The sequence below is a fragment of the Antedon mediterranea genome, chromosome 7 (assembly GCF_964355755.1).
Source record: "Antedon mediterranea chromosome 7, ecAntMedi1.1, whole genome shotgun sequence".
In the NCBI taxonomy this organism is placed as follows: Eukaryota; Metazoa; Echinodermata; class Crinoidea; order Comatulida; family Antedonidae; genus Antedon; species Antedon mediterranea.
The window spans coordinates 26571106-26594941 of NC_092676.1; the positions used below are offsets into that span (position 1 = coordinate 26571106).

Sequence of the window (23836 nt, forward strand, 5' to 3'; positions counted from 1 at the left end):
TGTCTGCAACACAGTCTAGTAAAAGTATTATCAGTACTAAAGTAGTTCCTTAAAAAGTGACTAAATTCTCAACAATCTACCAGTAACATAGGTGAACATTTTAACACTTTGTACATACAAATAAAAAATTAATTGAAATACTGAAATGTTTTGGTAAATTGATTCAGTATAAAAACATCAGCTTATAAATGATATAGCAAAATCAAAGCAACAATGCAAACTCATGTGGAAACATGGTTTGTTAAAAATGTCAGCTGATTGTCAACATTTTAATTACAAAACCATAACAATTCAAATAATTTTTATTACCTTTTTTACAATTGGTTAAGTAAAGAGAATCGATTTATTTTTACATTATTTTCTGGGTAATAACACTATTAACAATAATCAAGGATACTGTATTCAATTTTAGAAAAGGCAATAAAAAAAGTATTATTACTTTACATAAAAATAAGACAACTAACAACTGAATATCGTTACTTATCAGGAGAACCAGATAACAATCATTTTTTACTGGAAATACCAAAATCTATTTTAGGTTTTTAAGAAGTTACCAATCTGAAGGTTGACTTTATAAAAATCTGTCAATTGTATTACTGTGAACTTTGACCTACAGAGTGACTGGCAATAGTAGGATCTGGAAATATTCTCATAACACTGATTGTTGCGACATTCAAAAACGATTTCCACGGCCACGTCCTTTTGACCATCCACGACCCCGGAATCCACCTCGACGTTGCTGTCCTGTAAAACAATGTAAAATAAGTTAAATAGATGTTAACAGGAAACATAGATTAATCTATAAAGCTCTGTCTACACAATCAAATTTGCCCATATATGGACTTGATGATGCCATATCACTACCATATTTGGGCATATCACCACCATATTTGGGCACGTCACACTTTTTTTGTCAAATAGTATGATAGTGTGCACAGAGCTTTAGAGTAAACCAATTTTAGAAAAGATTTATTTACCACCTCCAGTGAAATTATTTCCGTAATTTGCATCTCCTCCGCTCGGGGCATTACCAGCTTTTGCGCTATAGCGCCCTCCAGGTGGATGGTACACTCCACGAGCTCCTCGCTGTTTATTACCACCGCCTACTGTTGCTTTTTTAGCAGGTCCTGACTCAGAAAATGTGATTGGGGTGATGTTACCTCTCTTTACACTAGAGTAAAGAAAACACAAAATAAAATTGAATTTAAATATATATAAAAAAGTCTTTCAATTATGTGTGACCAAATCTTTGTCTACACTATCAAACTTTATGTGACAAAACAAAAATGTGATGTGCATATGTCCATATATAGATATGATGATGTCATATCAGTACCATATTTATGGGCACATCACATATTTTCGTCACATAAAGTTTTATAATGTAGACAGAGCTTAAACAATGAGATACAATTTGTTCACATATTGTCATGCAAATGTTTCCTTATAACACATGTGAAAGCACCAAAAAAGTTAATATATTATTATTCCATATTAGGCAATATTCATATACCTTTGTTGTTGTTGTGTTTGTTCTGTTGTAGCTTTCTGGATTGGTTTCCATGACAATGTAATGATGCATCCGTAGCCTGGTGGGTTACGGAACAAGTCCTAGTGTAAACAAAATAATGAATATTTAGTATTTTATCCTTTATTTAACAAAAAAACATGGAGAGGCTGTATCTGCCCCTGTTATTTATAAAGAAAACCCCTTAAAACAATATGATAGAGTCAAGAATCACAATGGTTGGATGCTTCAATATGTCCGAGTATCATACGTGACAATGCTGTTGGTAATGCAAAGATAACAAAATGCACAATGAGCGTGCCATACCTTAATTAAAGCATTGATATTGGTTGTTATCTTAAGAGCGACAACTTTGATCTTATTCTCGTCAGATTTCAATACATCTCCTGTTTTATCTCGCAGGTCTGCCCTCAGTTGTTTCATGTAAACTTGGTTACCACGTGCAAAATACTGTAATCTGTAAAAACAATAAAAAACATAATTTAATGATTTATTAATTTTTTTTTTTAAATTTTTAAATTAGGCAATTTCAATGTCCCATAATTGGAAGGGAAAAACAAATTTTGTTACTGTAATCCTATTAAAAAATAAATTGTTTTTTTGTTTTATTCAATCAATAATTAGAAAAATAAAACCCTTTTGGATCAATATGCAAACAAATAATATGCATTCATTCTGAAGTACTGCAAAATTTAATTCTGTCCACGTACCTTAGACGGAAGTCTTTCAAACGATCAAGATTTTCTTCAGCAGTGAAGAAGTCTGGACACTTCTTAATTAAACATTCTACGATTGAAAATTGTAATTTAGGTTCATCGCTATCTTTTCCGTTCTCTCCTTCCTCAACTTCAGCTGGTGGAAGCGGCATATACTCCTAGAAAATATATTATTTAATATGTGATTGAAGTAGAAGTTACAAAGTTTCTGTGACCAGAAAAAAATCCTATACAGTAGAACCTGTGTTTTACGTACCCTGATTTTACGTTCCCTCGATTTTACGTACGCTTAAAATAACCGATGACGTCATCATTTTCTTACATTGAGGGCGCAATTTAACAACAAAGCACACAACAAAGCCACAATCATGGCTGTGTGAGGAATTCTGCTGTGTGTGGGACAAGCTACGCACGTGCATTCCCCCTAAAGCAGCGACTGTTTTTATTGATAGAAAACAATTATATTTTACACTTTATTTAAACATCGCACAGCCTGTATATACTGTACTTTTCTAGTTAGGCCTCACATCTTGCTAGGCCTGCTAGCCTAGCCTGAATAGCCTAGGCCTAGCTAAGCTAGTGACGCATACTGTACACAGTACAGAAGTAGGCAAATACGGCTAGCTACGATCTCTACGTATTTGGGGTCAATTTAAGGTCAACCTTGATTTTACGAATCCCTTGTTTTACGTACGCCTTTCGGTCCCGTACCGTACGTAAAATGGAGGTTCTACTGTATCTCCTCTTAAGACTCTTCCCTGATAAAAACTTTTGTATGGGAAACAGACTGCTACTCTTAAGCTCTGTTTAAACTAACAACTTTATGTGATAAAAAATGTGATTATATGGACATGATGATGTCATATCACTAGCATATTTGGGCATATCACTAGCATATTTGGGCACATCACACTTTTTTGTCACATAAACTTTGATAGTGTAGGGAGGCTTGACAGGGAGGCTTGTTTTTCCACAGAGGGTTTTGCCTATTAAAATACTTTCAAGCTCTTTGAAAAAGAACCTCTAACCCCCTCTGGCTAAAGGCTTGGTATGCTATGAAAATGAACAACATACTACAGAACTACCTACACTACACTTTTTTTTTTTGGCATTACCCATTATTTTTAAGTGAAAATGTCAAGATATTTTGTTCAGTTTTAAAAGATGACCATTTTTCTTTCTTACCAGCAATGCATTGTGAACCTTCTCTAAGCACCCTCTGTCTTCGTAATCTCCACAGTGTGTAGACATCTCAGCTAATAACTTTAATACTTCCAACTTTACATTTGTACCTTCTGGTCCCGCCAGCTCACTGAGGAACGGGACGACATGGTTGGAAATGTGTTATTTGTTAGAAAAGAATTTTTAGCATTAAATGGTAAAAGAGATAATTTGTGAATAGGCCACTCTTGTAGGTAGATCCACTTTCGTATGCACTTTCAGGTCCAGAGAATTTGACTTTAAGGTTGACTTGGTTTAGGGGTCAAACAATCATTATGAAAATGTGACACAAGGTCAGTGTCAATTGGTATATGGTTTTTATATTTAATTATTCAGAATGCATACATTCATGTACAGTCTAATGGGACATTTTGCGCTATATAAATTTAAATCCATTACCATTACCATTTAGTAAAAAATGACCAGAAATTGCATTTCTGACCTTTGACTCGCACCAAAGGCATGTTTGTATATCCATATATGAGTACGTACACACGTACGGCCTAAGTATAGGATGGTTTACGTAATCGTTAAGGTATAAAATATACAGTGTTTGTGCATATTTGTATCTCCATGTATGGGTATGTTCACATAGCGTAAGTACTGCATGGCGTGGCTTACGCAAGCGTTAAGGTAATCCATGGATTAAAATGCCAATGTGTTTACATATACAGCATTTGTTATGGTGTTAAATACAGAAGTCCAAGTATCATTTTAAAAAGTAATAACCCAGGGGCCCTCTTTAGATTTGCGTGAATAAAGCTAGTTCACATGTAAAGGCAAGGTGTAAGCCAGCCTTACACTGTACGTATGAACACTCCCTATGTAGTTTATCAAAAAATTTGTGTTAAAAGATTTGTGATATATTATGTACTCATATAGTATAAGGCCTGAGTATTTGCTTCAATGAACAATTATAATCACATTTAACTTTGAAAAACCATTGATAAACAAACTACTGTACATTGTTTCTTTGTTATTCGGTTCACTGACTCAGTTCAGTGATTCCTGATTTTGCAATATTCACATCTAGTTTAGAAGAAAATTAACTCGATATTTTAAGGTGGAAAAACCAACTTTATCTAATTACTGGAATAAGATTTTGTTTTAAAATTTTAGCTGCACAAGTACAGAACAAGGTATTTAACATATAAATTGCTTTTTAAAGTGAATTTAATCTATAATCTATACAAACAGCCAATGATATTATTGATAGATTTAGGCGAGGCTGGAGTAAATAATTGTTAATATATATATACAATTATAACTACTATTGCAGGATGGCTAGCAAGAATGTAAGTCTACTTGGAGATATAGATGAGAAAGTACTAGAATGTTCTATCTGTAATGAAAGACTAGAAGACCCAAAATCACTTAGCTGTCAACATACTTTCTGTCTAAAGTGTTTGGAGAATTGGGTTCAAACCAATCGTGGCAAGCTAACATGCCCTAGTTGTCGGAAAAAGTATCCCATACCAAAAGGAGGGCTTCAAAAACTTGCCCCAAATTCAATTCTTAACAACCTCTTGGAAACCATCAAACAACACGAAAATAAAGGTGAGGTTAAAGGCACTGCCGCTCTGTGCGCCTCTCATATTCAACCATTGAAAATGTATTGTACAAAATGTAAAGTACCAATATGCATAGAATGCACTGAAATGGAACATGCTGCAGGAGATGGAAAACATGAACTAATTAACATTGTAACAGCATTTAATACGTTTAAAGAAACATCAGAAGACTTAAAGAAAGCTGCCAATGAATCCATAAAAAAAACAGAAAATTTACTCAAAATAGTCACAAAGAATGCTAAAGAACTAGAAGAAAGTAAAGAGGCAAGTCTCACAGATATTGATAACCAAGTTCAAGAAATGGTAAAAGTAATCCAGAAAAAAGGAGAAGAAATGAGAAAAAAAGTTAAAGCAAATTATATGGAGGAAAAGAAAGTCAATGATGTACAAATTACAAATTTAACAAAAATCATCTCTGAATTAAACACAAGTGTGAGTTTCCTAAATCAGTTACTAATGAGTGAGAAAGCAACTGCTATGAAATCGAGTGAGATTATATTAAATAAAATGATGGATGAAATTAACAAATCTGAAGAAATCAAGCAAAAGGACAGCAGACAAATAACCTTCATCAGAAACAAACAACCAATTGATTTATTGAAAGAAATTGACATTGGTGATGTTGCATTCAAACCACTTTCTATTAAAGTAGAGGGTAAGCCTACAGGAGTAGCAAAGTATGATGATGATTGCTTGCTTGTTTCATTTCACACAAATGAAATTCACAAGTACAACCAATCAGGAGAATGTATAAGCAAGATTACACTACCAGCAGGTGTGAGACCTAAAAGAATATACAAAATGAAAAATGGCAACATAGCATTCAGTGATAACGATAATAAATGCATTAAAGTATGTGATATGAATGGTCATGTGATCAAATCCATTGGTAAGGGTGTATTGATGAATCCACAGGGTATTGACATAAATGGGGCAACTAATGTTATATATGTAGCAGATGGAGAAAATGGATGTGTGGTGTTTGACATTAATAGTGGTAAGCAGTTGAAGAAAATAGAAAAACAAGGGGGTTACTTATGGGCATTCTTAGGGGGAAACTACTCAGATGTTGCACTTACAAAAACTGGTAAATTACTTGTAGTAGATGCAGTAGACAACCAAATATTATTGTATGATGACAAGGACAAGTCAATGAAAGTACTTATCAATAAAGGGGTTAAAGGTAAGGTGATGATGCCACGTGATGTTGTAGTTGATCAGGATGATAACATCATCATAGCAAGTATTGACAGACTACAACTATTCTGTAGAAATGGATATTTTATCAAAAGAATTGATCAACAAGAAGATGGAATTAGTGTACCAGTACATCAGTTATGTATCATTTCTCATAACCCACGTATGGTTGCTGTAGCAAATTACTTGGCTGATACAATTAAAATATTGAATTATTAAAGTTAAACCAAACATGAATCTTTCTTTGTACAGTATATCGTTACCGTACAAAGTTAAAGGAACAAACAAAAAATCTTTTGTTTCCATATATCTGAAATGTATGTCTAGTTTTTAAAGAATGTATTTCCTTTCCACACTAAGAAAGTCATTAGAGCCTTGACTGTCTTTTGCTAAAACTGTCTGCATAAAAATATAATATCAATCACTGTGTAAAAGTGATAAATCAGTTGGATAGATCTTCGACTGTACTGTATGTTGCCGTCAGGTTTTGGCAAATGTCACAAATACCTATAAATTATTTAACTTATCACTTATTACTGATTTGTAGATTTTATGCTTGTTTCTATTTATGTATGTTCTTCAACCCTGTTAATGGTTAAATAAAATGTAAAAAAAAAAAAAAAAAAATCTTTTAAAAACTAATTGTTGATTTCAAATGGATTGTATCCAAAAATTTTAATCTTACGATGGGTCATTTTTTTGTTTTAATTTTTATATCTTGTGACATTTGAAATTTTGATTAATTAAATATAAACAATTGTGTCATATTTGAAGGATCTCGGCTAGGCCAAGCACTTAGCCTGGCCTAAGCCTGTTTACTTCCACTGACCCCAGCGAGGTGGAATAGCACCACGATGAGTGCTACTATAGAGATTACAAGGTCAGATCACAGCGTCATTACTTCATACATTCATAGGTAGTCTGGGTTCCAGACGGAGTTTTGACTTAAAAAGATAAATATTTTTGTGCATGGCGTTTCTTACGTATACTACTCAAGCTGGATTACAAAAATAAAAACGTCGACTGCTGGACTAACATATAAAAAGACAATAAATAAGTCTAGTTCACTGGCAAAAGTTCTTATCTGTTTACGGGAACAGTCAACTATGACCCATGTGGATATGATCGTTGTGTGCACTGTTCACTCAATCTAATAATATACAGTAGATTGCCTATTAAAGATGTATTGTCCCCCAAAAAACATGGAAAAAGAAAGATGAGATGAAGAGGAAAGTTGAAGCAAACTATATACCGGTAAAGGAAAAGAAAGTTAATGGTGTACAAAATTACAAATTTAACAAAAATCAACTCTGAATTAAACACAATTGTGAGTTCTCTAAATCAGTTGAGTGAGCCAGCAACTGCTATGAAATCAAGTGAGATTGTATTAAATAAAATGATGGATGAAATGAATAAATTATTAATTCAAGTCAGTTATGTATTATTTCAGATAACCCACATATGATTGTTGTAGCATATTACTTGGATAAGACAATTAAAGTATTACATTATTAAAGTTAAACAAAATTATATATTATAAAGGAACGAAATTTTCAGAAATATAATTCATTTGTCTAGTTTGTACAATATGCAATTTTGGAATGCTTTTTCTTACCCTAATTATTAGAAAAATCCATAAGAACCTAGACTGTTTATTAACCAAAATTAGATTTACTAGATGGTACGCTCGCTTCGCTCGCGTACCATCTAGGTCGTGCCCACAGATGGTTCTCGAATACATAATAATTTCAGCGTTAAAAAACTGGCGATTTCAAATGTACGTACCGCAGGACAATAATATTACATGTCGTGTACAGGAACGAATAAATAGACAGGGTTGAGGGATGGGGAAGAGGATGGGTGCAAAGAGGAACAATGTTAAAATATATTCTTTATCCATTTAGTAACGAAATATTAATTGCTTTCATGTTTTACAAATAATATACCACTAAACACAGTAAAACATTGCGATGTAATACTTTGTTGAAACTATCACCGTCCTAGTCGATTGAAATAGTACAGCACATGTAACGATACATCACTACGACGTGTATATGTTTATAATATAATGTAAAACAATTTGTGAAAACCACCTCTATTCGGGGAAAATCATAAATTCGATTTAATCGTCAATAAATATTAAATTATCTAACTCAACTTAATTAGTAGGCCTAATGGTTTTCAATTGTTTCTTAGAGCCAATTCATACTTAAGTTGGTTCCTACCCTACCCACCAAAGTTGTTCTGCGTTTAGGGCATGTGATGTACCGTAGGCCTATTCTCTACTGGTTTTACAACGCTACTCATGCCAGTGAGGGAAAGGTGATGATGTGGGTGGTTTAACTGCAATAATAAAGATTTGTACATAATATACGGCGAGTGAAAACGCTAGCTCATTATCCGTTTAAAAAAAAATTATATCCAACCTCTGCAGCACAGATTGAAAACAAAAATGGATCGAATTTCGAGTATACAGTACTGTACTTGCCTTTACGACGCCTGAGGGAATAGACACTTGTGAAACAGAGATTGGAATGTTCCATTCATCGCAAATCAATACATTTGTATAATCGTATATTAAATCTATCAAAATAGTATTTTTTTAAGAAAATCGGCCTGTCTTCAACATTATGATGCTGTACTCTAGCTGTTCAACCAGTTTTCAGCTATTAAAAACAATTATCGTAGGAGGAGATAGGAAAATGCGAAGCCTCCTCGTATTTTTGTGGCGGGTATTTTTCAAGATGGACATCCATTAGACAGTGTATACCACGATCGGAAAACACCCCTATTTGGGGCAAATCGTTGAACCTAAATTCGTTTTAATCGTCAATAACTAATTACCTAACTCAATTTAATTAGTAAACAGGGTTACATCAGATGGTTAAAGTCAGTACCGAAAGTATGAACCAACTTTATATACCATCGAGTAGAAATTCTAGAAATAAACCGAGATTTACCGAATTTTGCATTTACGTAAATTTATATATAGATATCATCTTCCCAAGTTATAATAATAATTCACTGTGTAAAGTTGATGGACAAGTTAATATTTTCTTTGATTCACTTACTACTATTTCTGTTAGAAATTGTTTTATTTGTAATCACCTTACTACTGATTTGTATATTTTTGCTTGTTTTATTATATTGTATAATTTTTTTTTTTAAACTTATTATGATTTCTAATTCTAACATAATATTTTATCCCATACTTCATTCATTTATTGATAATAACTTTTTTCCACAACGTAGTATTTTCTTTACACAAAGAATAAAATTGAAAAATGATCTTTAAATAAATTATACAGCTTTAAGAATTGTTTTTATTTTGTTTAAATAGTTTTACCAATTAATTTTGTTATGAGGTGAAACTTTTTGTTTTTATAATTTAAATATTATGTGAATTTTGTCAACACTATACTATGTTCATTGGAGTATAAATGAAATTTAATAGTTTAATAATAATTAATATCAAAATAAAAATGATAGCATAGCCTACTAAGAGCAGTTATATATGATATATAGAGATATACAGTTAATGTATACTACTACTGTTGTACACTGTTCTAAGACATTAGTGTAGAAAAAAATATAACAGACATGAAGAAATCATCTGAATTGCAGTAGAAGATGTGGTAATAGGCCTATTTCATAAGAGTTTAAAGACAATATATGCAGTTCTCTAGTTTTAAATTATACATATATACTGTTATGTAGGCCTATTATAAAACACATTTATTTTAATGATGAACGTTATTCGCATTCTATCAATTTATAATATAATTATTAATTAATTTTCCTTCAAATGTAAAATTAATTAAAGCATGAAACAACTTCGTTTATAACGAACATTTCAGCTACAAGCATAAGGTATTTTAAAACATTTTTATAAAATAAACCTTTTAAAAGTATAATAAAGTCTTTATCTGAATATTAATAAAGATTAAAAACCATTGATGTCACAAAAAAATCAGTTATAGTACTAATTGCAAATGTTGGCTACCATGTTGAATGACTTGCGTTTGCTATTACATCAACAGCTACAATAACACTATGTGGACCTATAAAATGATATGGCTAACTATACAGTACTATATTCCAACAACAAATTACAAATACACTACATATTTAAGAGACTGTGTTCAAAAGTTAATCTTTCAAATCAAAATATACAGTACTCTCCATCCAACTTTTTTGTATAAATTACAAATTACTATTGCAGGATGGCTAGCAACAGCCTAGTTTTACTTGGAGATAGAGATGAGAAATACTTTGATATTGCACTTACAAACACTGGGAACGTACTGTAGCAGATAGAAATAATCACCAAGTAGTAGAGACTTTTACCAACCCATGTGGATGTGAACGTTGTTTGTACGTTCACTCAATCTAAAAGTCCCTATTATTTTATGACAACAGGGACCAGTCATTGAAAGTATTTATCAATGAAAGAGTTGAAGATGGTAAGGGAGTGTTGACAAAGTGCGAGGCAGCGAGGCAAGCGAGGCATGCGAGGCATGCCAAATATTTGTGCGAGGCATCATTTTATCATTTCCAAAAGTGCGAGGCATGCGAGGCATATAGTTTACAATTTCAAAAAGGTGCGAGGCATATCTTAACGTGCTATTATGCTATATTATAGGCCTAATAATCAATCGATACAAGCGTATCTAAATAGATTCGTGTATACACTCATCATGTTGTTTATTTTTATGTAACGATTGTTTTTTCATTCAAGTCATATCGTGTCAAATTTTACTTTTACAAAAGTGCCCAAACTACGGTTCAAAAATCTGAACGACAGTCTTCAACTTTCGATAAACAATAATTGTTATAGCGACACACTCATCAAATGACTGCAATGTTTGTTGGCATTTCGAGCGTGTTCACTCACATCATGGATTAAAGAATAGATTCTTTAATCCATGCTCACATCATGTCTCTCGAACATAGCAGAGTGAAAATAATATTTTGTCACACCCCTGCGCCTAGATCCGGTAGACCCGAGAGATGGAAAATCCCTCTTTACTATTTAGCAGGTAGCGGAATGATTCAGCCCTCAGCTCAGAGGATTGTGGTGCATTCCCCTCCTATAGCACGTGGTTTCAGCAGCAACGCACAGACTTCTCTCTGAGCGGCGTGCCAAAGACATTTTTGACATTCCATTCTCTAGGAACAACACGTGTACCTCTCTCGCAAATAAGGTGAACAGCGATTGCCAGGACAAGTTCAATAACTGGCGGTGAATAAAAGGTAACTGATATGCCGATCCAATAACATGCCGCAAAGAAAAAAATTGCGACAGAATTCTGGAGCGCGTGTGAAAAAAGACTTACGTCCGACAATTGTAATACTAGGCCTAAAATTAAACTTTAGCTAATATGCTTAGCCCTAACCTAGATAAAAGGCCTATGTAGAAAATAATTTAATCAATTTTGATAAAATAATAATTGGTGTAATATTTAATAATGATACACTATTCCTGTTTTAGTAAGCTAGGTATATTACGCTAGTTTCCTTCGCTTGTATTTTTACTCCAAATTTGATAACTAACTTTATCGTGTGAATACCACACCTTAGAAGTATACCTCATGAGTACTTTAATGAAAGAATCACATAAAAAGTAACAATTAAATCCTTAAATTAATGATTTTACAGGCGTGTTTCTCGCACACTGTTCGCGAATTTCACTTATTCAATGTTCAATATTTTTGTTTCTATGGAGCGCCAAAAGAGCAACGATAATAGAGAACTAAAACTCAGTGGAATGCGTCAATTTCTCATGCATTTATTGGTGAAAAACACGTTTTATTTCAATATATTTGTTAATTTGTCAATAAAAATGTTGTAATATGTTACTGCAGATACTGTTCTGTTTTCAAAGAATAATAATCGATCCTAAATCAACATCACTACCTAGTCTAGACCTAGGACATCCTACTAAGGATATTATGATGAATTTTTCTATTTTATTCTTTAAAAGGTTAACGAAACCGTGTACATTATCAACAGTAACATTTTTCCTTACTGACAGTGACAAAATCTATTGAAATTGTACTTGATTTTCACCAAATAATGCGTTAAATATAAATGGATTCCACAGAGTTTTTAGCCCTCTAATTAATTTTGCTCTTTTGGCGTTCCATAGAAACCAAAATATTGAACATTAAGTGTGCGAAATGCGAGAAAAACAACGTCTGTAAAATCACCAATTTAATGGATTTATTGTTACTTTTATGTGATTTTTCTTCATTAAAGTAGGCCTACTAATTCTAAGCTGTGGTATTCAGGATAAAGCCTTGGTTAAATTACAAGGCAGGTGCAAAAGGAAACTAGCCTAGCGGGCCTAGGCCTAGGCTACTTCAATTTCGGTGATTTCCTGCCTTGCAATTTTGAGAAATGATAAAATGATGCCTCGCATTTTTTGATGATGGTAAAACGATGCCTCGCATAAATTTCTGACTTGCCTCGCATGCCTTCCCTGCCTCGCGTGCCTCGCTGCCTCGCACTTTGTTACTACCCATGGTAAGGTGAAGTTGCCACAGATACGGTAGTTGTAGTTGATGAGGATGATAACATCATCATAGCACGACAATCTAAAACTACAGTATTCAGTAGTGATGGGCATTTTATCAAAAGAATTGATAAACAATTATCAGTTATGTATCATTTTTTCATAACCCACGAATGGTGACTAGCAAATGGTGATGACACAATTAAAATATTTAATTATTAAAGTATTATAAAATAATATTAAAGGGACGTTGAATGAAAGATTACAATTAAACAAACAGTGGTGTTGGTAGACTGAGAATTTTGTTGTATTTAATAATAGTCTATTCATGCAAATCATGATTAATAAATAATATCATTAATACTGTATGTATCAATCAAGTATTATTATATAAGGATAATAACATTTCATTTAGCAAAAAAGAAGCTGAATGAGGCAATGTGGAGGTAAAAATGTTTGATCAACCAAATAAACCAGTAATTAAAAAAATAATAACTATTATCTTTTAGTCTATTTATTTTAAGGTACTGATCCATTTGTATATTTAATGATTTTAAACTGTTAATAATAACAACCTAATATTGCAATTTTCTATTTTAGTGGTATTTTAATTTTATTAAAACACAATTTATTTATAAAATAAAATGATATATGATATATTGATATATGATATAAATGATATTTATTGATAAAATGCCTGATAATTTAAGTTGTGACACAAATATTGCTCTTTATGTTGATGATGCCAAATGTTCAATTTACAGTGTCCAGGATTGCCATTCACTTCAGATTGATATTGATACTTAGAGCACCTGGTCTAAAAAATGGGATTTGAATTTAAATACTTCTAAATGTAAAATTATTTCTATTACCCATCTCAAAATTCTTTTCTTTTTGATTATATAATTAATACCGATATTCTTGAACGAGTTAGTGAAATTAATGATCTTGGTATCATAATTGATTCTCATTTATCTTGGAAGGCTCATTATAATTATATTATTTCCAAAGCAAATCGTATGTTAGGCCTGGTTAAACATGTTAGTTTCCATTGTAATTCACATGTAAAACGGTCTCTTTATTTAAGTATTGTTCGTAGTTACCTTGAATACTGCTCTACTGTCTGGTCTCCCAATTACAAAACTTATATAAGACAACTTGAGAGAGTTCAGCGTAAAGCAACTAAATTTATTTTAAATAATTTTAAAGCTGATTACAAATGCAGACTTCAAATATGCAATTTATTACCATATGTTATAGGCGTCACTTTACTGATATCGTTTTTCTTTTTAAGATATTTAATTCTAACATAATTAATACTGACAATTTATTTAATATTCATAATCCACAACGTGTTACTCGTAGCTCTTCTTCTGTTGGTACTCTTTTTGATATTCGTCGCTGCAGAACTGAATCTTCTTTTCAATCATATATCCCATGTGTTACCAGAATTTGGAATAACTTACCTGGTGAAATTCGCAACTTAAATATTCTTTTAAAATTATATTTATTTTTTAAATAATTTTGATATTGAAAATGTGTGTAGTTGGTCGCTTTCTTGTAGAGGCCTTAATTGTAGAACGTAATTTATTTATTTATTTTTTTTCTGTGCTCTGTTCTGGGTTGACCAACTAGTATAGGTGTTTATAATTGTTTTGTCTTCTTGGTAATGTATACGGCAGAAATAATTAAACAAACAAACAAACAAACAAACAAACAAACAAATAAATAAAACTGGGGTATTAATGGTCAGTATTTAAATAATAAAATAAATAAATAAATAAATTATTATTAAATAAATTAAATAAATTTTAAAAAAATTTATGACTGGTTATTATTTTTAAAATAAAATTAGATTGTACATAAAGTAATATTTAAATCAATAGTAAAATGTTATGCTGTACTGTTTATTTTTAAATCAATTTTCAGAAAAATATGTTTTTCTTTATATATAAAAGTAAAACACTTCAGTAAAGAACTATCTATGGAAAATGATATATTCAGGTAAAATAAATCGTGATGGTTGTCTGTTTATGGGCGTGGAATTGTCAACAAAACATAAAACCTTTGATATAATGGAGGTGCACTGCCATCCTGTTTTTAACATGCCATGAACTAATGTGTACAGTAGTACAATGTAAATCACTGATGTAAAAATGTAAACATGTTACTAACCACAGAAAAGAAGAATTTATAATATAACCCTAATACAATATAAAATACTTCATTTCCAAGGCATTGTGAATAGTAGTATCATTTTTTAATTTTATTTTTTAGAGTAGGCTTATTGCATTACAATTCTGTCCTTTGTCTGAAAAGACAGTGTGTAGCAACACTAACTGCTGATCCTATCGTCGTGGCTCTATTTGATTGGTAGGCCCACCAATGAATCAAAACCATTACAGCTGTTTAAATCTTGGTCAATACATAATACAATACAATCCATCAATATCAATACAATGTAATATGTTAATGCTATTGTTTTTCTATTGATCTTGAAATATGTAGTTCCACACCACTAATTTTAATATCGTCATAACTACTGTAGTTTTCAAATACAGACAGCATAACGCTTGGTGTAAATTTATATAATTGTGGAAAAAAATTATTTTTTATTTATAAAAGTATTGTTTAAGCTCAGAATTTTAAGGTTAGTTATTTGATTTTATTAATTATTAATCTTTTATTTAGTTAATAAATTAGGCTTGCGCTTATGAGAGTTGGATAAGTACTTAGTTGAGTGTGTACAGCAATAAATGATATATTTCATACGCTATTCTTTTAAAACAGCCAGAAAATGACCATGTTTAACATCCTATCAGATAGTAAAATTTACATCTAAATCTATATGTATGTATGTAAACATGTTGCACCCTAACGAGACAACAAAATATTAATGATTAATCTGATTAATTTATATTCATGGGTTACGTTCTTTGGACTAGCAAATACGCCAGGAGTTAAAACATCCTGGGAAAAAAAATGGCATTTAGACCCCATTTTGGCCGCTATCATGTACATTGGATTCAAGATGGCGGATAATATTGAAACATTTCCAGTATAATTGCGGTCATTTTGAAAAATTGTTTATCGAACAAACATACTATACAAACTCTCTCTTATTTTATAATAAAGATTTTATAATATTATGTCAAATATGTGATAGGTTTATATATTTTTACTATTGCAGGATGGCAAGTAATATAGATGGAACAATTCCAGAATGTGCTGAACGTCAACTTGATGAAGCATTCAAAGAGTATAAGGAAAAATTAAAAAATAACTCTATCAATAACAATGATCAACGAATACAACAAATAGAAAATGTAATCAGAGAAGCTTCAAGTAATGCTAAAAAACTAGAAGAAAATAAAGAGGCAAGTCTCAAAGATATTGATAACCAAGTTAAAGAAATGGTACAACTAATCAAGAAAAAAGGAGACGAAAAGAAGAAAGAAGTTAACAAAATTTATGAAAAGCAAAAGGAAGTTAATGATAAACAAATGAAACATTTTAAAGAAACCATTTCCCAATCAAATTTGAAACTAAATCAGTGTTTTGATTTGTTTTGTACTTCTGAAGAATTCAAGCAATATGACAGAAAAATTAACTTTGTTAGAAGTAAATATGTAAGAAATTTTTTGGAAGGAGAAAATTCCTTCGGAAATGTTACATGGACATTTACTACTTTAAGATTAAATCAACAGGCTTATGGAGTAGCAAAGTGTGATGATGATTACTTGCTGGTTTCATTTCACACAAATGAAATTTACAAGTACAACCATTCAGGAAATCATGTAGACACGATACTAACCAAGCAGGAAACACAAGTTGACAAAATGCAACAAATGACGAATGGACGGATTGCATTCATTGATGTTGGTTATACATGCATTCATGTATGTAATGCTACTGGTGCAGTGATCAAAACCATTGGTGAGGGTGTATTGCAAGAGCCACATGGTTTTCACATAGATGAGTCAAATAATGTTATATATGTAGCAGATGGAGGAAATGGATGTGTGATGTTTGACCTCGATAGTGGCAAAGATTTGAAGTTTATAAGTTACAATGAAAAACATGCATACTCTGATGTTGCACTTACAAAAACTGGAAAATTACTTGTAGCAGATACACTACAGAATGAAGTATCATTGTATGAAGACAAGGACAAGTCACTGAAAGTACTCATCAATAAAGGAGATGAAGATGGTAAGGTGTGGCACCCACATAAGATTGTAGTTGATGAAGAGGGTAACATCATCATAGCAAGTGTTGGCAAATTACAACTATTCAGTAGTGATGGAGGATTTCTCAAAAGAATTAATAAACAAGAAGATGAAATAAGTGTCAGTCAGTTATGTATCATAAAGCCATATATGATTGTTGTAGTAAACGAATTGAGCTGCAAAAGATTTATTTATGAAATTTGAACAAGCAAGCAAAATTTAAAAAAAATATTATTAAAGTGAAAATTCACATTTTGATAAATTGCTACCAGAGCAATTTACTATAGTAACCATACATGGGTTATGAATAATACATAACTGATGTGGATCACTAATTTCATCTACTGTACTCGCATGCCAACACTCCCGTTTTGGGAGACTCCGGTATTTTAGACTTAATTGTCTCCCGGCCTAAAATTTGCAGTCATAATTTTAAATTTTGTTATGAACAGAAAGGAGATTCCTCTCACATAGCCACCACACGATACCACTTATGATGTATATGGATACTCTGATGTTGCACTTACAAAAAGTGGTAAAGTACTTGTAGCAGATGCAGGACACAGCCAAGTATTATTGTATGATGACAAGCATAAGTCAATGAAAGTACTCATCAATAGAGGAGATGAAGATGGTAAGGTGATGATGCCATGGGATGTTGTAGTTGATGAGGATGATAACATCATCATAGCAAGCAAAGACAAACTACAACTATTGAGTAGTGATGGGCAATTCATTAAAAGAATTGATGAACAAAAAGATGGAATTAGTAATCCAAGTCAGTTATGTATCATTTCAGATAACCCACAAAGGATTGCTATTGGAAATTATGATGGCGACACAATTAAAATATTCAATTATTAATGTTAAACAAGCAACACATCTTAAATTCTATCCTATCAGTCCAATTTATTCATAACAGAATTAATATCATAATTTAATTATTTTGAATCCAATTTAATATGTATATACAGTTAATATTGTAATTATTTTAAACACAATACTTAATTTAGTCTAATTTTGTAAATTTCATAATTTTTTTAAGTACTGTATTATCTAAATAATTTGCAAAGCTTTTAAAATATTTAATTACAAAATATTTTTATTTCATATGTTACACCTGCAATTTCTATGATTTATATAAATAAATACATAAACAAGTTTAAATGTTTTAACATTATTATTATGATGACCTCAGTATTTGTAATTTCTCATTTTGGCCATGCTGGAAAAAATGATGGAAAAATCATTGACATGACATAATGCTATATGACACTGTATTATCATGGACCTATACATTAGAATAGGTCCATGATATAATATACCATGCTGCTTCTATTGTGTTGACATGACATAATGCTATATGATATGATCATGGACCTATACATTAGAATAGGTGCATGATATAATATACCATGCTGCTTCTATTGGGTTGACATGTCATTGATTATACTATGAGTGACAATAAAGTATACATACATGCTTTAGTAGTGTTTGCATCACTGATTTTGAAATCGTAACGCTTTGTTTAAATAGATGAATGCTTTGATCACATGATAAGGAAGTTTCAAAGTGGAAAAACCAACTTTATTGATTACTGTAAACAATCAGTTTTAATTCCTAAAACTATCATTTGTTCTGGGAAATTATAAGGTATTTAACATTAAACAACTATATTAATTTATTTAGTTTAGTTGAATTAGTGTAACTGTACGTATTAATAGTCCCCTATTCAAACAATTCAAGATAGCTTATATGTTTAATGACAGGACACAATAATCACACAAAAATTATATAAAATTACTCAGTTACTATCATCGTACTCGAGGACATATAAGATTTACGATTCTTGCAGCAGTAGTCATGTGATGCAGTTTCAACCAATTACGTTCATGTATTTACATAGGCTATGTAATATAATGTCATACTATATGATGCTATACTATATAATACTACTTCTATTGTGTTGAAATATCATTGATTGTATTATGAGCGACAATAAAGTGCTTAAATAAATACTTCAGTTGTGGTTTGAAGCTGTAACACTTTGTTAAAATAGACAAATGCTTTGATAACATAAAAAAAAAAAACTTTAATCGCTTACTGTAAACGATTGGTTTTAGTTCCTGAAACTATCATTTGAGCTGGAAAATTATAAGGTATTTAACGTAAAAAATTCTATTACATTTATTTAGTTGAATTAGTATTTCACAAAATGTAAAGTACCAATATGCATAGAATGTACACTGAAATGGAACATGCTGCAGGAGATGGAAAACATGAACTGATTAAAATTGCTACAGCATTTATTACTAAACAGCCAATTGATTTATTGAAAGAAAATGACATCGGTAATGTTGTATTCAAACCACTTCCTATTAAAGTAGAGGATCATCCTTTGGGAGTAGCAAAGTGTGATGATGATTGCTTGCTGGTTTCATTTCTCACAAATCAAATTCACAAGTACAACCAATCAGGAGAATACACAAGCAAGATTACACTACCAAAAGGTGTGATGGTTTACAGAATGTACAGAATGAAGAATGGCAACATAGCATTCAGTGATCTGGGTAATAAATGCATTCAAGTATGTGATATGAATGGTCATGTGATCAAATCCATTGGTAAGGGTGTATTGAAGACTCCACGTGGTATTCACATAGATGAGGCAAGTAATGTTATATATGTAGCAGATGAAGAAAATGGATGTGTGTTCATGTTTAACATTAATAGTGGTAAGCAGTTAAAGAAGATAGGGTCAGAAAATGAAGAACATGAATACACTGATGTTGCACTTACACAAACTGGTAAAGTACTTGTAGCAGATGAAGGAAATGATCAAGTATTATTGTATGATTACAAGGACCAGTCACTGAAAGTATTTATCAATGATGGATATGAAGATGGTAAGGTGATGTGGCCAAGTGGAGTTGTAGTTGATGAGGATGACAACATCATCATAGCAAGTATTGACAAACTACAACTATTCACTAGTGATGGACATTTTATCAAAAGAATTGATGAACAAGAAGATGGAATTAGTGTACCACTTCAGTTGTGTATCGTTTCTAATAACCCATGTATGGTTGCTGTAGCAAATGAGAGTGACAACACAATCAAAATATTTAATTATTAATGTATAAAATATATCATTACCTTAAAGAAGCAAAGTTGAATGAAAAATCCAAATTATCTATTAGTTTATTTATTCATTTATTGTCTTAATTCCACAAAGTTTAACATTTAAAAACAATGTTCAAATAAATTGGAAAAATTTGTTTAAAATAAAACCTAAAATAACAAATATCTATTTTTTAAATTTTATGATGTGAAACTTATGATGGTTGAATGACTTGTATTTTCTAACTTTCATTTGAACTATTGTATTAAATACTACAATTGTGTCATCAAAAATAAATCTTTTTTTTTTAGTTTTGTAGAAATACTGTAAAAGCTAAGTAAACACAGACATGAAGAAATCATCTGAAATAGAGGATAATAAGTCACACTGTTAGTAGGCGTTTGAAGGGACAAGACATTGTGTATACAACTTGTTTGAGCAGTTTTAATCTCGTCTTTTATTTGAAAGACGGTTATAAACTAATACATGCATATGTGTTTTGGAATTCACTTTCCATAATCAGTGTGAAGCTATATATTACATGGTGCATTTATTTGTACTCATTTTCACCGGTATTTAAATATTATTTTTAGAATAAGCATAATTTGAATTATTGTATATATTACCAGTTTTAGTCTTCCTAATTTTAAAACATTAAATACAACATTCTTATTTTAACAAGTAAGCATAGATGTCTATGGTAATGGAAGTAGATTGTACCTTAATAAAGTGATCACATACTGTATATAGTAATACTGTCTACCTAGTAATGTAAATCAGTTTTAATTCCTAAAACTATCATTTGTTCTGGGAAATTATAAGGTATTTAACATTAAATAACTATATTAATTTATTTAGTTTAGTTGAATTAGTGTAGCTGTATTAATAGTCCCCTATTCTAACAATTCAAGATAGCTTTAGTGAAACTTACTTTTCCTACAACACCAATCATATAGTGATTAATCATCCCTGGTTACACAGAGTAGTAAATATACACCCATGGCATATGATCACATGACAGGAAATAAAATAAATAGGAAAACCCCACTCTGGTGTGATTGTAAATGTTCATCTGGGTCTGGTTTAATTTTTGTTCTTGTTTCGTTTTTTCTGAACAAGGCATTTTTCTGTAAAAGCTGTTCATGTACAGAAAAACGAAACTATCAAGCAACTGTTACTACTAAGTTTTATATTTCGACTCGTGTGTTAAAAAGAAATTTTTAAACTAAAAGTTCAAGAATATATTTTTGTATGAAATTTTGTTATTAAAATTACTCAATACACATTTTATCTGTTTTAGTAAAAGTGTAATCTGTTTGTAGACACAAAATTGGATATTTAAGAAACCTCAGAGCAGACAAAAATGTTGATTTACAGTATTCAGTAATCCAATTAACCTACCATATGCAATACTAAATAGCAGACTAAGTATTATTTGATATCTAGCCTAACTATGGGTGAGATTGTAGTGGATCTATATATAAATTTACGTAAGGGCAAAAATCGGTAAATCGTGCGTTATTTCTAGAATGTTTACTCGATGGTATATAAAGTTGGTTCGTACTTTCGGTACTAATTTTAACCACCTGATGTAACCCTGTCTACTAATTTAATTGAGTTCGATAATTAGTTATTGACGATTGGAACGAATTTAGGTTCAACGATTTGCCCCAAATAGGGGTGTTTTCCGATCGTGGTATACACTGTCTAATGGATGTCAATTTGAAAAATACCCGCACACAATAATACGAGGACACTTCGCATTTTCCTATCTCCTCCTACGATAATTGTTTTTAATAGCTGAAAACCGGTTGAACAGTTCGAGTACAGCATCATAATGTTGAAGACAGGCCGATTTTCTTTAAAAAATGCTATTTTGATACATGTAATATACGTTTTTACACATGTATTGATTTGTGATGAATGGAACATTCCAAATTATTTGGTTTAACCATAGAGGTATAGATTTAGATTTATGGGCCCCCTTGGAGAATAAACATAAATAGTATTGCAATGCACTTTTGATCGCAATTTGAATCGCAAATATCTTACTGTGAGTGTTGGTACTGTTAGATATAATATAAACAAATATACAAATAAACTTTATTACTGTGAGTGTGGGTAGGCCCTACTGTTAGATTATAAACATATAATATACAAATAAATAAACGTTATTACTGACAGTTGCTTCTCAACGTTTGTATTAATTAATAATTTAAAAATATATAAACGTACGTACGTAGTGGTGTATCGTTCGTTACATGTACTTTACTATTTCAATCGACTATGACAGTGAGAGTTTTAACAAAGTATTAAATCGTAAATGTTTTACTGTATTTAGTGGTATATTATTTATAGGCCTATAAAACATTAAAAACAATATTTCGTTACTGAGTGGATAAGAATATATTTTAAAATGTTTCCTCTTTGTACCTATCTTCTTCCCCCATCCCTCAACCCTTAATGTTACATACAAAACACAAATTGGGTTTGTTTAAATGAGTCCAAATAAAAAAATTTGACTCATTTTGTTTCTCTCTCTGAAGTAATTCCCAGGGTGCTAATTTTAGCTGACTACATAAATCATCGTGTATATTTATTCGTTTCTGTAAACGACAATGTATTATAGTCCTGCAGTACGTACATTTGAAATCTCCATTTTTTTCTCGCTGGAAAATACTGTGTATTCGAGAACCATCTGTGGGCACGACCTAGATGGTACGCGAGCGAAGCGAGCGTGCCATCTAGTTTGAGTAATTGGATTATACCAGGGAAGCACTCTTCCCTAATAATACTAGGTCAAATACAAAATATGTTAGGATAATGCAAATGTAATATAACGTTTGGTTGTTGAGGTACTAATGAAGGACTCTGACTCGCTTGACTGTCGTAACACATATATTATTTATTCAGTATAATACTTCAGTACAATATACAACTATAAGTATACATAAGGAACGGACAATCAATGATGCTGTCGGTGAGGTGTGAAGTGTGTTAGTCTGCTTCTGGAGAAGTGGCTGTATGGTGTGTCTGGGCCCTTCTGAAACTTGGGAGTATATTGGCTCAGTTCATTTGCATAATGTCATTACATCATCTGTGAGGGTAACGATTGGTCCTAAGTTGATCCAGGGGTGTTTAAGTGGGAGTGATTAACGGTGTCATAAGGTATTTCTGTGATGGATGACACTGTCAAATCTGTACTTAAATAGTGTCCATCACTCGATGGGAAAGTCACAAAATTAAGCTAAGTGTTTTCTTTAGGGATTCTATTATAAACTAAATGGTCATTAAAACATCTGGACAAACTCTCCTTCGGACTTTCTGGGTCAAGTTTGTGAACCTATCTGAATTCCGATACAAAGGTCAATTTCTTAAATATAAAGGTATATCAATATATTACATCCCTCTGTTTCCCCTTTTTTTTTTTTTCTAATCTATTTAACATATAAAATGGTTATAATAGTGGCATGCAAAATTAAAGTTATATAAAAGAAAAAAAACATTATACATATATGCAAAAATTGAGTTAGCCAAAACCATTGACTCTGAAGTGTAACCTTATCACTTTCACTCTCTCTCTTCTCTCTCTTAAAAAAAATGAAATTAAAAATGAATTTGGTATAAAAATTCGCGTAAATCAAACATAAATCAGTTAAAAATAAAATTACAAAACTTAAAAATAGTATGTTACATTGAACATACGTCAAATTGTGCGACAACTCATCGCGTTCTAATG

General features: G+C 31.4%; 3 protein-coding genes across 3 annotated transcripts; 2 read left to right on the plus strand and 1 right to left on the minus strand.

The window, feature by feature from the left end:
- Positions 1–462: 462 nt before the first annotated feature.
- Positions 463–3564, minus strand: LOC140054244 (apoptosis inhibitor 5-like). Its single transcript, XM_072099163.1, has 6 exons — positions 3430–3564; positions 2239–2402; positions 1835–1985; positions 1514–1611; positions 978–1171; positions 463–744 (listed from the first exon to the last, which is right to left on the minus strand). The coding sequence occupies exons 1-6, from the start codon at positions 3493–3495 to the stop codon at positions 674–676; spliced, it is 744 nt and encodes a 247-aa protein (XP_071955264.1). The 5' UTR covers positions 3496–3564; the 3' UTR covers positions 463–673.
- An 11745-nt stretch (positions 3565–15309) lies between these two features.
- Positions 15310–21292, plus strand: LOC140054242 (uncharacterized). The gene is made up of 3 exons (XM_072099160.1): positions 15310–15397; positions 15938–17096; positions 20409–21292. Exons 2-3 carry the CDS (start codon positions 15939–15941, stop codon positions 20436–20438), a joined length of 1188 nt encoding a protein of 395 aa, XP_071955261.1. The 5' UTR covers positions 15310–15397; position 15938; the 3' UTR covers positions 20439–21292.
- Positions 19091–20414, plus strand: LOC140054243 (uncharacterized). The gene has a single exon (XM_072099162.1). It carries the CDS (start codon positions 19207–19209, stop codon positions 20110–20112), a length of 906 nt encoding a protein of 301 aa, XP_071955263.1. The 5' UTR covers positions 19091–19206; the 3' UTR covers positions 20113–20414.
- Positions 21293–23836: the final 2544 nt, after the last annotated feature.

Bases quoted from the DNA above. Each gene is read 5' to 3' on its own strand.
- LOC140054242 (XM_072099160.1), top strand. From the start codon at position 15,939: ATGGCAAGTAATATAGATGGAACAATTCCAGAATGTGCTGAACGTCAA. The intron at 17,097-20,408 runs GTCAGTCAGTTA...TTTTTTTTTTAG, and splicing joins AACAAGAAGATGAAATAAGT to TTTTGTAGAAATACTGTAAA.
- LOC140054243 (XM_072099162.1), top strand. From the start codon at position 19,207: ATGCATAGAATGTACACTGAAATGGAACATGCTGCAGGAGATGGAAAA.
- LOC140054244 (XM_072099163.1), bottom strand. From the start codon at position 3,495: ATGTCTACACACTGTGGAGATTACGAAGACAGAGGGTGCTTAGAGAAG. The intron at 1,612-1,834 runs GTATGGCACGCT...TGTTTACACTAG, and splicing joins ATATCAATGCTTTAATTAAG to GACTTGTTCCGTAACCCACC. The intron at 1,172-1,513 runs GTATATGAATAT...TCTTTACTCTAG, and splicing joins CAAACACAACAACAACAAAG to TGTAAAGAGAGGTAACATCA.